Source organism: Lepidochelys kempii, chromosome 10 (assembly GCF_965140285.1).
Source record: "Lepidochelys kempii isolate rLepKem1 chromosome 10, rLepKem1.hap1, whole genome shotgun sequence".
Classification (NCBI taxonomy): domain Eukaryota; kingdom Metazoa; phylum Chordata; order Testudines; family Cheloniidae; genus Lepidochelys; species Lepidochelys kempii.
The window spans coordinates 72,085,669-72,099,999 of record NC_136389.1 but is presented as its reverse complement, the minus strand read 5'-3'; the positions used below and the strand labels follow the sequence as shown (position 1 = coordinate 72,099,999).

General features: G+C 44.8%; 1 protein-coding gene across 7 annotated transcripts in view; it reads left to right on the top strand.

Moving 5' to 3' along the window:
* Nucleotides 1-13,357, top strand: part of AKAP13 (A-kinase anchoring protein 13) — a 330,780-nt gene extending 317,423 nt beyond the window's left edge. For 6 of the 7 annotated variants that reach the window (XM_073304194.2, XM_073304196.2, XM_073304195.2 and 3 more), the window contains 6 exons: nucleotides 501-571; nucleotides 1,096-1,140; nucleotides 2,976-3,026; nucleotides 3,528-3,977; nucleotides 6,135-6,438; nucleotides 7,476-13,357. In XM_073304194.2, the coding sequence (XP_073160295.1) occupies nucleotides 501-571; nucleotides 1,096-1,140; nucleotides 2,976-3,026; nucleotides 3,528-3,977; nucleotides 6,135-6,438; nucleotides 7,476-7,525 (971 nt within the window). In that variant the 3' untranslated portion in view covers nucleotides 7,526-13,357. The remainder of the gene's footprint in view (nucleotides 1-500; nucleotides 572-1,095; nucleotides 1,141-2,975; nucleotides 3,027-3,527; nucleotides 3,978-6,134; nucleotides 6,439-7,475) is intronic. The other variant, XM_073304201.2, reaches the window with a different exon arrangement.
* The last annotated feature ends 974 nt before the right edge of the window (nucleotides 13,358-14,331 follow it).

Sequence of the window (14,331 nt, the reverse complement as noted above, 5' to 3'; positions counted from 1 at the left end):
ACCAGGGGGCTTACCCTGGTGGGCCGCATGCCAAGGGTTGTTGATCCCTGGTCTAAGTCCTCCAAGTCCAGTTTGCATGGGTAGCATTGAAACGTAGCTTGATGTAGTAAGATCTGACTTGATAGTTGTCACTCACACTACATGTTCTAAAACAACTTGTCTTGGAGACCAGAGCAAATATGCTAGTGAAATGGAAACAGAAGTCTCTCAATTCCCATAAACTAACAGTTGAGCCAGAAGTCAGCGTGCTAAATTTTCAGCATACTATTTGAAACCAAAGCTGGAACCCAACCTATGTTCTTCTCCACTCACGGTCAGCAATGACTGATATTTATTGGTACAAATAGGAAGCAAACATACATATGTGAAGAGCATGGCTCAGCTGCGTGCATCCACTTTTAAAGTCCTTTTTCCCCATTTTACAGTTGCTAATGACTGAGGATTTTATCTGGGGTTTGAAAAACTAAATGACCTGTGCCAACCTGGTGTGTTTCTTTTAGGTGGAGAGAAAGATGAAGGTGATGATGCTCAGGATCTTCGGAGAACAGAATCAGACAGCATTTTGAAGAAGGTACTATTGTTGTGTTTGTGTCAAATGTCATCCATGGGCCTTTGACACTTCTAACACTTGGATTGTATTTTTTTTAATCTGAAAAAGTATATTTCTGGACATATTAGAACAAGTTAAAACTCACCCCCCTGGAAAAAACAATGGGGGGCACATGCTCAAACCAATTTTGTTCTAACTCCCCTTTAAAATTCCCTCCCTAAAACAATTTTAGTGGGTAATATACTCTTCTGTGGCACTGGTTATCTGCCAGCTGTCTGCAAATCAAGTAAAACATGTCTAATTATGCATCATTATTGAAATACCAAGGCCAAACATACCCTCACACCCATTCTCGCTGTGGATCACTACAAAATGATCGCTAATTAACATTTGATTTAATGATTTTTCACTTACTACAAACTACATGAGTTCTGCCCTTCCAAAAAGGAAAACGGGAGTGTTTGTCTGTGCTTCATCCTGCTTTTAGAAAGACACTTACTATAATTTCTCATTTGCCTTTTTATAAATCTGTGATCTTTTTACAGGGCGGAAATGCGAATTTGATGTTCGTGTTGAAAAGAAACAACGAGGTAAGAACAATCTCCCTGACTTAGGTGTGTGGGTTTTTTCCCCCCTTCAGTTTAGGTACCAAGTGTATTTCTTTCAATAGGTGAGGCTAAAGTTTAACAAGACTCTTAAATACAGTAAACTGAGAGCTAAACCCACTGTGTTATGTGTGCACTTAGGCTTGGATGCTCAGACTAAGGATTTGCTTACTGGCATCTAATTGCCAGCTGTAGGATACACCTTGATTGTAGACATCAAGGTTTAATTACAATTAGAAAGCACATGACTGTATTTACCATGCATCTGCAGATAGAATGAGTGTAATTGTATGATGCAGGTGTAGTGAGTTGAGGCAATTAGGTTTCTATTCTCCCTTTGATACGCATCGGTAACTCCCAATTAACTTTAATAGCAGCTAAGTATCACGGTGAGCAAAGGTTCCCTTAATAACATTTATTACACAAGTATTGGAAATAGTGCAGTTTTTGTCAATTGAATTTTTGTATTAAACAAGTAATTACAATATGCTCATCAGGATTCAAAGAAGCCTTTAGCCAGCGTTTTGAGATACGGGAAGTCACCCAAAGCATCAGGCATTCTGTTGGCACTATACCAGTATATGATATTGGAGCGCTTGCCTTTAGGACTGTATTTTCAAAAGGCCTCCAATAATTGTCATGCAGCATTTGTGTGCCCATTATTTTGCAGTCTCCCTGCACCATAAATGCAGGGGTTTGCATTTGTGAACAGACATTACAGGCACACATTCTGGGCCTTTTTTATGATTTTTACCCTAACAGTTGTTTCCCTGCACATTTGAAAATATGGTCAGCTCATGCCAGTTCCTTTCCCTCCTTGTATCATTTCCCCTAGCATCATTAGCGCTTTAACCAGTTAACACTACAGGAAATAGTTTAAAGAAACAACCTGCAAATTCCTGTGAGGTATCAACAATCCCATGGTTCTGTGGATGATTCACGCACCTTGTTGTGAGAGTATTTGCACACCAGATGCCATGGTCAGGTTCTTTCAATGACTGGTTGCTGCACTGATCTCTGAGGAAGGCCAGGGTGAGATTATCTTAGATGTCTCTGAGATGCCCGAGAGAAATGGATGGATAAATAGATACTTGTGACCAGTACGTCTGTTTGGGATAAGTAAATACAGGGAAGAGAGCATGGGAAGAGTCGGGGGAAGTAGAAGAATGTCTGTGTGGCTTTAAATAAAATGGCCTGGCTTTGTAAGCCTCATTGCTAAGGCTATGATTTAATCAGGGGTATTTTTTGTAAAAGTCATGGACAGGTCACGGGCAAGGAACAAAAAATCATCACCCATGACCTGTCCATGACTTATACCATAAATATTCCTGATTGAATCTTTGGGTGGAGGGGGGAGCCTGCGGCACCAGCTGCCGGGGGGGGATTCCTGTGGGGCCAGGTGTGGGGAACCCTGTGGGGGCAAGCAGCTGCTCCAGATGCCCTGGGCCCAGCTGCTCATGCAGTCCCTGTGGATAGCCACATCGGCCGCTGCTCGGGCAGTCCCCAGGGCCGCCAGAGCAGCAGCCGGTGCGGCTGGCCCCAGGGCCGCTCCAGCAGAAGCTGGCCGCGGAGCCACCAGAGTGGCTGGCTGCAGAGTTGCTCCAGCAGCAGCTGGGCGTGGGTGGCCCTGGGGTCACCAAACTGACGGCTGCAGAAGTCATGGAGGTCACAAGAAGAAACGGACTTCCACGACCTCCATGACAAACACAGAGCCCTGCTCGTTGCTAGAGTTACAATGGAAAAGAAAATGGGCCTTGCCTGTGGTCAGACAGTAAAGTGAGGTATAGCAGCAACACTCTTGTGCTTTTGTTTCCTTGCAGCACGTTCTCCAAAGCATTACCTACCTCCACAAGCTGCTCAGCACTTTGCAGGTACGTCGGTCGTAAACATAGTACCCTGCTTTGACGTGCTTCTTTCCCAAACAGCAGCCCCCCTCAGTGAGTGTTGACTGTGGTGAGGTCAGCATTTCACCTCCACCCCCTTCCCTTTGCATTACCCATCCATAGTGAGACTGAAGGGTCCAGTCCAGTGTCCTAGTGACTCTCTACTGTCGCCTGCTCTCTTGCTGCCCAGGACAGAAGGGGCTACAAGTGCTTGGCAGGTCAGGCCTACTCTGTGTCTTACAAATAAGTACGTCAAATAAACCAGCCCTACTGGGCCCTCTGATTCATCAGGGCAAATAAACTAACATTACTAGGTTCTGGACTCAGAGAAGGGTTAACAATGATTAATGAAATACCCCTCCTTCCCCCCCCCCGCCCCTTCTCCCGCCCGTATTACAATTGCGAGATGCCTCATGATGTTAGTTTTGCATGTCTGTGCATTCAGTGAAGGGAGGCACTACACTAACTTTGTCCTTGCCTCTCCCTCAGGCTGTAGTCTTGCAGCAGGATACTTATATTGAGGATCAGAAGCTGGTTCTCAGTGAGAGAGCTCTGACACGGAGCTCCTCCCGGCCAAACTCCTTGATCGAGCAGGAGAAACAGCGGAGCCTGGAGAAGCAGCGGCAGGAGCTGGCCAACCTGCAGAAGCAGCAGGCCCAGCACCAGGAGGAGAAGCGGAGGAGGGAGAAGGAGTGGGAGGCCCGGGAGAAGGAGCTGACAGAGCGGGAGGTGCGGCTGGCCCAGCGAGAGGAGCAGGAACAGAGGGGGCACAAGGATCTGGAAAGGGAGAGGGAAGAGCTGAAGCGGAGGAAAGAAGCCTACCAGATGGATCTGGAGCGGCTGCGCGCAGCACAGAAACAACTGGAAAGGGAGAAGGATCAACTCAAGAGAGATGTGTCACGATTACCCCCAGTGCAGATGGAGCCTGACCTCAGACAGGTAATCACCCTGCTCCCAGTTGAATTCTCAGGCAGGGCACATGGCTGGGGTGACAAGGTGTCTTCCTAAAAGAGATGATCTAGTTCGGTCACAATTGATGAGCTCAGTACTGGAATTACCAGGGGAGGTTCTGTGGCCCGTGGCCCATGTGATGCAAGAGGTCAGACTAGATGTAAGATCTAGAAATCTAGAAGCTATGACGCTGATATGTGGGGCCTGATTTCTAACAGTGGCATCTCTTTTTGCACCTGATGTTTGGGGCTATGTTTTGCCTGTTATGTCTCAGAAAGCTGCAGGGTGAGACATATGGCAAAAGACCGTTCCTCAGAGTGTTGTTGAATCAAGATTCCTAGCAGATCCTGCTGGGTATGTGAAATCATAGTGTGCCTTTTGTCTTTCTAGTGGGGGTCATCTGTGAATGTATCTGTGTTTGGCCAGCTTGTTTTGAGACGTTCCTCACTGGTCTGATAGCGAATGGCAGGGAAGAGCATATACAGGGATGTTGGGGAAATCACTGGTGCATTTCACTTTGGCCTTTTCACACCGTTTTTGCTCACCTGTGAGGAACGTATAGGCAAGCACAGATTTGTTCCATATGCAGTCAGTCCATTCGCCTGGGACATGCTGTTGGGCTGACCACACCCCTCAGCATTCACAGAAGCAGCTTGGTGGTGACAAGTTTGGTGCTGAACAGCTCCCCCAGTCTAAGCCTTGCCACTACATTGCTAGGCCTTATATTTATATTTGTGAACTAGCACCCAAAAGTGTGGTTTCCCTGTACCCCCTCCTGTAGTCAACTATTTATGCAATGTTGCTAATGTAGGCATTTTCACGTACACACACATACACACACCCGTAAATTCGAACACTCCCTCTAATTTCAATTCCTGGGGAAAACAAGGCGCCTAACAAACAGCTAGCTGGACATGTCCCTGCTCTCATGAGCTCACAGTCTAGCATATAGACACGACACAGCAAGCGAGGGTGGGAACAGAGCAGAGGGGCTTGGGACAGAGTTGTACAGAGCTGTACAGAGTTACAGCTGCATGCAGGGACCGTGTACACTTCTCAGTGAGCCGTAGTTCATACAGGCATGTGCAGAAATCTGATTTCAGGCCTGCAGCAGATCTTTAATTAAGACACAGAATTAATTCCATAACAAAATGTAATTTGTTTTGGGCTGAAGCGTAAGTGGTGTCATGCATTCAGGGAGTGGAAACAGCACTGTGTGACTTAATAGACCAACCATTTATCTCCAACAGTAAATTCTGAATAGCAGATAATCAGAGGAATACTTGCTACCCCCAGTTTCCTGAGCAGCCCAGGGGCTGAAATTTCTTCATGCAATTTTGAATAATGAACACGGCCCTATGACTTGTGATCTATTTGAGAGCAGATAAACATGCCACATTCTGCAAAGAAGTTGTATGCATTATCATGTAGATGTAACTTACTTGCAGGAAGCTCAGATAATCTGGCCGGGGGTGCTATAGGAACACCTGAGAGAAAGTACTGCTGAAGACCAATAAGATGCCAGGGTCATCAAAAGGAAGCAACTTCTTGGAGGCTGGAATCATCCAGAACAAGTCAAAGCCATTAATAGGGACGTTTGATGGAGCGTGTAGGGATAGAAATTCATGTCTTAACCCCCCCCCCCCCCCCCTTTAACTACCTTGGGTTCAGTTATGTTGCTGGAGGACACACTAGAAAAGCAGTACAATATTTTGCCTTGTCTCTTATACTTAGAAAGATTCCACTTGTCGTCATGCATCAGTACATCCTACAACAGTCTCTTCCCTAGGAAGCTCCCATGGCTTCTACCACAGTCTGCACCCGGGAGGGGGAAGGAGCCTGGGTTTGCTCGATTTTTAAAGAGGACTCTCCTGTCGGGTGCCACCACCTGTATCTGGAAAGGAGTGGAAGGGTTCATCTTTAAAATCTTTGTCTCTTCCCCCTTGGACGGAGAGCGCTGCCTCTGGGTGTGCAGCTTTTGTTAGGATGCCCATTTGACTGGGCGATGACTTTTGGGTGGTGGTTATAGGTGGCATGCCGGGCAACAGGCTGGCTCTGGCAGCAGTCAGGGTAATATTACCCTCCCCATGATTTTGAGCCCTGCCTGCTGCTACCAGTAAAACACTTCTGTTCTCCTCTTTGCAGGTTTCAAATCCCCATGATAAAACGGTGAGGATCTCCTCCCAGCCCACTGCTGAGGACTCCATGCAGCACGGTTCTTCCCTACCCAAACAGGGGCACTTTGACGCAGGACTGTCTGTGTCGCCCAAAAGGAACAGTCTCTCAAGGACACACAAAGAGAAAGGCACTTTCCACTTGCTTAGCGCAACGAACCAGACTAACAAGGCAGCCGAGGTGCAGCAGCCCACCCGCCTCTTCGGTTTATCCAAGCCAAAGGACAAGAAGGACAAGAAGAAAAAGGGCAAAGGACACCGCTCCCAACCTGCTGGTGAGTGTCAGATGGGGCCCGAGGAGATCGTTAGGGGTTAACAGTCTGTGGCTGTTTTACCTCAGGGAGCCATGGAGCCCAAAGGGGTGGGTTATAACTGAGCGAGGGGTGGAGAAAAACGGAGGTCGTGAGCGGATTTTCCGGCAGAAGGTGATTTTGCGTGTTTGGGAGGGAGAGGCGTTGTCCCATGCGTGCAGAGAACAGACGTGACAACATTCTCTGCTTCCCCCCCCCCACTCTTCTATATGGCATTGTTGCTGCTCTCCAGGGCTTCAATATGGGAGCACCTTTTTTGCAGCCATGGGAGTTACGCTGACACCAAGCCTGATGGGTTGCATCCCGTCAGCAGATGTCAAGGGGGCACTCAATGCTCCCTTCTCCCAACCTAACCCAGGTGGCTTCATAGCTTGGGCTCTCATTATATTTTTCTACTTCTTTTGTGCAATCTCCGTGTTTATGCAAGGGAGGTGCTGGTAAACACTGCCTGGAGCCAGGGCTAGGTCTTAGGAAAACTTTTGAAACCTGTGCTTATGTCCATGAAATCTTCTCTTGCAATGCCCCCCTGCTGTTTGAGTCCTTCCCTTTTCTGTCAGTGCACCTTATTCCTGACGGTAGCACCCCTTGCTAGTCCGGTTGCCTCTCCTCCTCCTCTGAGCTGATGCACATCACTCCTGACCTGCCAGTGTAAAGTGATACAGTAGTATCACTTTATCATGTGGATTTATATTAACTGGAGACTAGCTTGTGAGCCTCAAACCTATCATATTTGTGACCCAGGGAAGATTGGAACCCAGCACCTCAGGGATGAGAGGCTGCTGGTGGATTACTCACAGGAATTTTGCTGCACACCAGTTACACGGTCATGGGACTGGTGGGTCTCGCAACTAAAAGGTGTATTTTAAATGTCAGCCACCCAAAAAGGTTGTCCTGTGCTTGGGAATGGTACAGTGGGTGGTAGGCCGTGTTTGTTTGTTTTAACATAGACCCTTTCCTTCCCTGTTCCTTCTGGTTATTCATGGCTGGCTTTCCTTTCCCAGATGCTCATTCATCAGAAGCACCACCAGAGGGCGAGGAGATCTTCTGCTGAATGTCCGCTCCTAATTCTGCAGGGATGAGCCTCCCTCTCCACTGTACTGTGTTAGAAGTTGTACAGGCATCTGAGGGGGCCAAAGCATGAGCAGCTCGCCCTTGCACATCAATCATTCTCAGCCTTTGTACAGCACATTTTGCTGCACTCCTGGCTCCTGCACCCGACCAGCTCTCTGTGTGTTAAATAAAACATTTGTAAAGGCTGCAGATGGTGGGAAAAGGGCTCTGTCCTGCGGTTTTTTAATGAATTCTGGCTGCAGAGGCTGACCACACTGCAAACAGCACCCACTTCGGGTGCAAATCTTGGTTGAAAGTAGGAATGGATGTTCGCAGTCTCTTCTTATTGCTAAAGGATGAAAGACTATGGCCCAAGGGGTCTGTGCCTCCAAATTCTCCTTTCCTGGGGAATACAACCAAAACCAAGCATTTAGCAAAAGGCCAGGACTCTGCAAATGGTGCGTACACACTGGCATATAGATATACTATATATATGTATGTGTCTGTGTATCCACTGGGATATACTTACAGTCTGTACAGACAAGCTGGGTTAGCTTAGCTCAACCCAAGGATACCTGATGACTTTCAGGGAGCATGTAGATATTAAATATCTTAGCCTTAATGCTCAGAGTGTATCTTTATTGGTCCTCATGCCCCTTCCAAGCACATTGTATGTTACATACTTCATTTCAGAAAGGTACCAAACACTAGGCAGCAGCAACAGTGGAAAAAAAAATACAATCTAAAGTTACTCCCAAGGATTTCTTTGGGGCAGAGGAATTAAAATTTAATCAATTTCCAGCACCAAACAGAATGTCTTTGGATGTGTTAAAAACATGATCCGGAAAGGAAAAAGGATGCTGTACTTGTGAAGTAATCCCAGGAAGCCATACCATGTTCAAGTGACAACTGCTTCTTAATGTGTCTGTGTGAGTTACAGTCTATTCCCTCCTCTTCCCGAGCAAGGCTTTCTTTGTCAAATTACGTTTCTCCAGCAAGATGTCATTTGGGATCAACACTGTTTTTTGTTACAAATTCACTGTCCCATCATAAAAACCTGTGAGAACCTTCCATTTGGGAATCACTTTTTTGAACCTACTGCCTGTGGTTTCCTTCCCCTGGCGTTTCTTAGCGATGCCACCTGTATGATCACTGGGCTTCTGTTTCTCCAGATTCCATCAGCTCCTATAGCTCATTTCTAACCCAAAGCAACATCATAGCAATTTCCAGAGCACTCAGACGAGATGGCAGAGGTTGTAACCTGAGATGGGGAACAACTTGTGTGAGCAGATGAACAGGAAGGAACACAAAGCCCAGTAATTATGCATGTACAAGTAGTGTGTGCTTACATACACTTACTGGAGAGACCGTGTGTCCTAATGGACTGAACACTGTATTGCAGGTCAGGAGCTCCAGAGTCCTGCTTCCGGTACCATCATTGATTCACTGAGTCCAAGTCTCTTAGCCGCTCTTTGCCTCAGTTTCTCCATCTGCAAAATTGGGATCGTAATCATTCCCTGTGAGAATTAGCAGATGTGCCCCCAATGCATTCATGATGCAAGGTGTTATACAAATGCTAAGTATGGTGGTCATGTTTGAAGACCAAGGGAGATACATGCACAAAGCTGAATTGTTTCCAAATTCATTGTTCTTTCCACACGCCTCAGGAGATTTACCTAAGCAGATTTGTAAATGTCATGAGACACTATCCGCTTCAATCCCTTGAGCAGTTTGAAGCTGTTGTGGTCATTTCTTTTCCCACAGATTCTCCTTTTTAAAAAAATTTTGCACTATATTTTGATTCTGATTTGCTTTATATCGCCTCACAAGCTAGTTACATGCAGCAGATTTCAGAATTCAGTGCTAGCATTTTTAATAATGAGCAACAGCAACATGGGTGCTTAGATTGGTCTGTCTCGATCAGTGGGGGACTCCTGAATAGCCTGCTTGCTTTTGAAGCTCTCTAAACAATTCATGCTCAAAAAACAAAACAAAAAAAAAGAAGTAAGATGTTTTCTGAGGTTATCTTTTTGTTTTGTTTTTTAAAATATTATTTGGTGCTTGTTCTTAATTGCAAGCTGGGCTTGCAAAAATATTTATCTTTCTGTTTATTTGAAAGAGGTCTGGTTTAGAAAAAAGTTTATTTTGTTTTATTTTTTTATTTTTCTTTTGTTTTTTTAAAGATGAACTTGATCAACCCAATGGTTTTATTTTGTCATTGCATAACACAAAACCAGGGTGTGTTCAGTGCTGCATAGCAGCCCGTGTCCTGCCTGAAGAGCGGTTAGGTACAAGTGATTCCAGCAGGAGAGCTGCCTTCAAGGCAAAGTATCTCCAGGCCAGACAAAAATTTGGGAAGAGAGGCAGTGTTTTTTGTCTGGAACCTTGCTGGCCCTCCATTTTCTTGTTTAAACAGGTTTGTGTTCTATATTCCCATACCTCTTTGAGGCAAGGTAAAAAGCCAAATTTTGCTCTTGGTGTACGGGCCTCATTCGCTGCCATTGGAAATCAATGGGTGTCTCTCCATTGGCTTCAGCGGGCATTGGTTCATGCCCTAAAGCTGGAGTGTGATTTTTAGAAATAGGAAAAAACAACAGCCACAGCTAATTTAAAGAACCTCTGCCCTAATATTCGCCTGCTTGTGAAAGTGAATGTGCTAAAAGGAAATTTTGGAACCCAATCCAGTGTATGGCATGGTTACCAATTTGTACACAGAACTTAGCTGGCTAATATTTTTGAAGGATTCCATTTAGTTTGTAGGAGCGTTTGCCCGTGTGAGTGCTTTCTTCTGCCCCAGTGGTACATCTCTTCTCCCCAAAGCCAGCACTTCTTGAACTTATGAAACAGCACTCCTGAATAGAGGCACATCACCCAGGGGCAGTGGGGATGAAACCATGACTGAATTGCTTGTCTCTCTAGTCCTGTTGTAAATAGAATGGCATTCAATGAACTGTATAAACTCAGTCTGTATTTCACCAAGCGGTTGGCTGCCCATGTTATCAAAGTTATTTGTGTTTGTACTGTGGTGAACAGAAACCCTTTGTCACTGGAGGATACAAATTGCTGTGTGATTTGATTATATTAGATTAAAGCCTGTAGTCCCGCCTTCCTCTTTCCTCCATTTTCTTTCATTTTTAGGGAACTGAAGGTTTTTATTTTTCATCCATTTTGCTCAAGTTTTCCTTGATAGGTTGGAACTCGTCCATGGAGATGGATTCCCACTCTGATCCCTGCAGATTATCCAGCATTACCCAGTTAGTGCACGGTCCCAGGTGTAGTGTTAAGTGGGTCAGTTTTTGCAGCACCAATGTTTTATTAATTTCCTTTCCTGGCCTTAATTAATGAATTATGTTTATTCCACTTCCATGCTTGGCATCTAACTCGTGTTTGTTGAGTGCACTTTAGTTCTTAGCGCGAACCTGACATCCCACTGGGCTTCTAAGGCCTAGGTCCTCTCAAAAGTCACCCACTACGTATCGTGTTGCGGCTGTGCATGACAGTCCGGTTCAGAAGTGGCTGCATGAATTCCGTACTGGTGCGGGGATAAGATTAATTTGCCAGGAGCTGCAGTTTGAGCTCCCTTCGCTAGTTTGTCATTGATGGGAGAGTCAGATCTCCCTTAGGCCTGTGTCAAGGCTTGGCATGGTAACTGTTAGTACACAGTAGAAGGAGCTTCAATGAATAGCATAGTGAGGGATGCAATTTCAGCAGGAAATATATCAGGTGGTCAGTATTAGGGAACTTCTGGCCACGCCAGCAATCTGTGATCAGACTGCAGCTGTAGCAAGCGGTCTGTAGAATCAAAGCGATTGCCTGGGATTTGATGTCAGCATCTTTTAAATGAAGTGATCATCTCAATATATAAGTTTCTATGTTGTTCAACGCCATAAAGTGCTTTAAATGGAATCTGTCTTGTCACTTCTTTGCTGCTTTTTGGTTATTTTGAGACAATCAGACGAATTCCTTCCCCTCCCCATCCCTAGTACAATCTGGGAAGGAAGTTAGACGTTACAAAATATTTAAGTGTGAAGTCTGCATAATTTAGACTTTGAAGAGATTTAGGAGCTGTGGTGGGAAAGAATCTTTCCAAATTATGTTTTTTAGCCCAAAGTTCAGAAAGTATGAATTTTACCTCTGTCCCCTTGGAAATGTAGCGTACCCTCTCTTTCCTTGTGGGATTCATCTATTACTCAGCCTTTTGGTTAATTCCTTCGGAAACCTAGCCCAGCTCCCTAGCCTGGAAGACTCATCTTACATGTGACGCTGGAGGAAAATCAAGAGCAGCAATGCTGCCAGAGGGTTAGGCGGGGCAGGAGGGATTGGCTTCCCGTGGGGTAAATTAGAGATACGGCGTTGGCATCGACATCACCTCCCTCACAAGGGTGGAGAATGCTGTGTAAAGAGCAACACTTCCATTGAGGTCTTACTTTCTATCTCCTCTTTCTCTAGTAAGAAACCCAGAGTAAGGGGTATAGCCAATGAGTGAAGTGCAATGAGGCTATTTCCCTGTACTAAGCTCTTTACTATACAGTACATCCATGGACCTCATAGGCTATATCTCTGGGATGGGAGCACTTGCTTTCAGTTGAGATGGCCGGAGCTTTTCACTACACACAGCTCTTGAAGTCTGACCACAGGTATAAATTTAGATTGGTCTGATTTATATTTTCTTTCATGGGTATTTGTAGAGTCTGGTAATCTTCACATCTTCTTTGGGTTCCTAAAACACCCTGAAGCTTTCACTGATCCAGTTCACTATGCCAGAGAGCCTTGAAGACATCAGGCTAGGGAGAGCGTAGTGGGTGCCAAATCTCATGGGAGTTGTCTGGGATAGCTGGATAGTTGGGCAAGGGAAGACTGGTCAGAGGTGGCAACAAAGGATTTGATTGCCCCTTTAAACTTAGCATAACATTCCTTGTTAAACAGAACTCTGGAAACTATTCTGCCTGCTGGCCAGGTTTGTAAACTTAAAATAATTTAAGTTAACCTATGAAATAAATCATCCCCAAGTACTCGTAATTCTTATTTTATTTGTCAGAAGGGGCAGTGATCCATGATTAGTTCTCTATCCAGTGATCTCGCTAAGTTTTAAAGATAGGCAAGCTGAATTGATTTAGTCTTGGACCTCTCATGCTCTTGAGTAATCAGAAGACCACTATCAGTGTACTTTTTAGGGTCTCATTGCCTTTTCCCTGCACATCACTGACATTGAAGTTCAGCCCTAAAATATTCTGCTTCCGTTGCCTGGAGGGGAAAAGGGGTGTGGTTCGCTGCTTTGCATACAGCAGTAAGCTTTGTGTGTATTTTTAAGAGTCTATACATACGGATCACATTCACACTCTTATGTATTTTTGACTCTGTTCCTTATTGTTAATAAACACTGACTCAGAACATCCATGTCCAGTTCAGTTTGCCTATGGTTAAAGTTTAGCCTTGTGTTTATTTTGTACTAATCTGGAACGCACTAGAGCAATCCACAGAATGTAGAGGACGGGCGTTATAATAACACTCTATACCTCTGCATCCAGTTCTGGGGGGGGTGGTTATGCTTTGCATTTTTTCATGTTGAATCTGTAAAATAAATAAAAATAAAAAAGTTTAAACGTTGCAAAAATGAAATTTAAAAAATAGGGTAAAACAATAATTGCTGTATGTTAATTTGTAATTATGTAAAAAGTGAGCAGGTTATTGACTGTAAATTCTTCAGTTTTTCTGTAATTTGCCAGAAACCATCAGGTTTTGTAACAAGCTTTTATTTATCTTCCTTTCTAGTTAGCAGCAGCATCCTCTTGTAAAGTCATTTTTTTTTCCTCTAAATAAATTTGATTTTAAGTCTGAGCATTGTGTCTGATTTACTGCCATCCCTGTAGTTTTCCTTTTATTGACGGGATTTATTGCAATGAAGGAGAATGAATGGGGAGGAACAGAACTGACCTTACCAGTAATAGATATTCCCAGCTTTAACTTAAGAATCCTTATGTGTATGTTTGAGGATGTTTAAAATATGTGACTATTTATTTTCCCTTCTGTAAAGTTTAAATTTTCTGGAGAAAAAGGAATTGTCTTGGTTGGGATGAGACATAATGTGGGAGGTAGATTATCCCACATCTGCCCACTTCAAGGTTTCTTGCACCTTCCTCTAGCATTTGGTGTTGGCCACTATCAGAGACAGGATATGGGATGAGATGGCCTGATCTAGTCTGGCAATTGCTGTTTTCCTGTGTCTACCCTACCCTCCAGGGATCATCAGCACTGAAAATAGGTCTGGTTGTATCCCTGAAGAATACACAGGCTAGGTGCAGACATAGTAATTATAGCTAGAGCTTCTTCGTGCTACAGCTGTTATTTATGATGGTAACGCCTCCAGACCCCAGCCAAGACTGTACCAGACCCTGTACACACATGGTAAGAGATTACAGACTACCTAGCTAACAAATGAGAAAAAGGAAGGGTTGATTGATCACGTTTCAGCTGGGGAGCTGAGAAACAGGAAGCTAGTGTCCCAAGGTGATAGAGTAGGTCAATGGAGGAACTGAACACATCCTGAGTTTCAGCTGAGTACCTTTGCTATACAAGACCATCTTTCCTCTCTAGAAAGAGACTGCAAAACATTCATTATCTTGTGGTAAGGCAGCACTCGACTCCCATTGATTTCATTGTGAATTGAGGGTCTTCTACGCAACACAAGATGAGGTCCTTCCACATTGGTACACTCACGCTTCATTCCTTACCCAGTTGCTGTTGGCTGGTTCCCTTACTTATGGGCTCAATTTGGAAAGTACCAGCAACACCGACTGAAATGAGTGG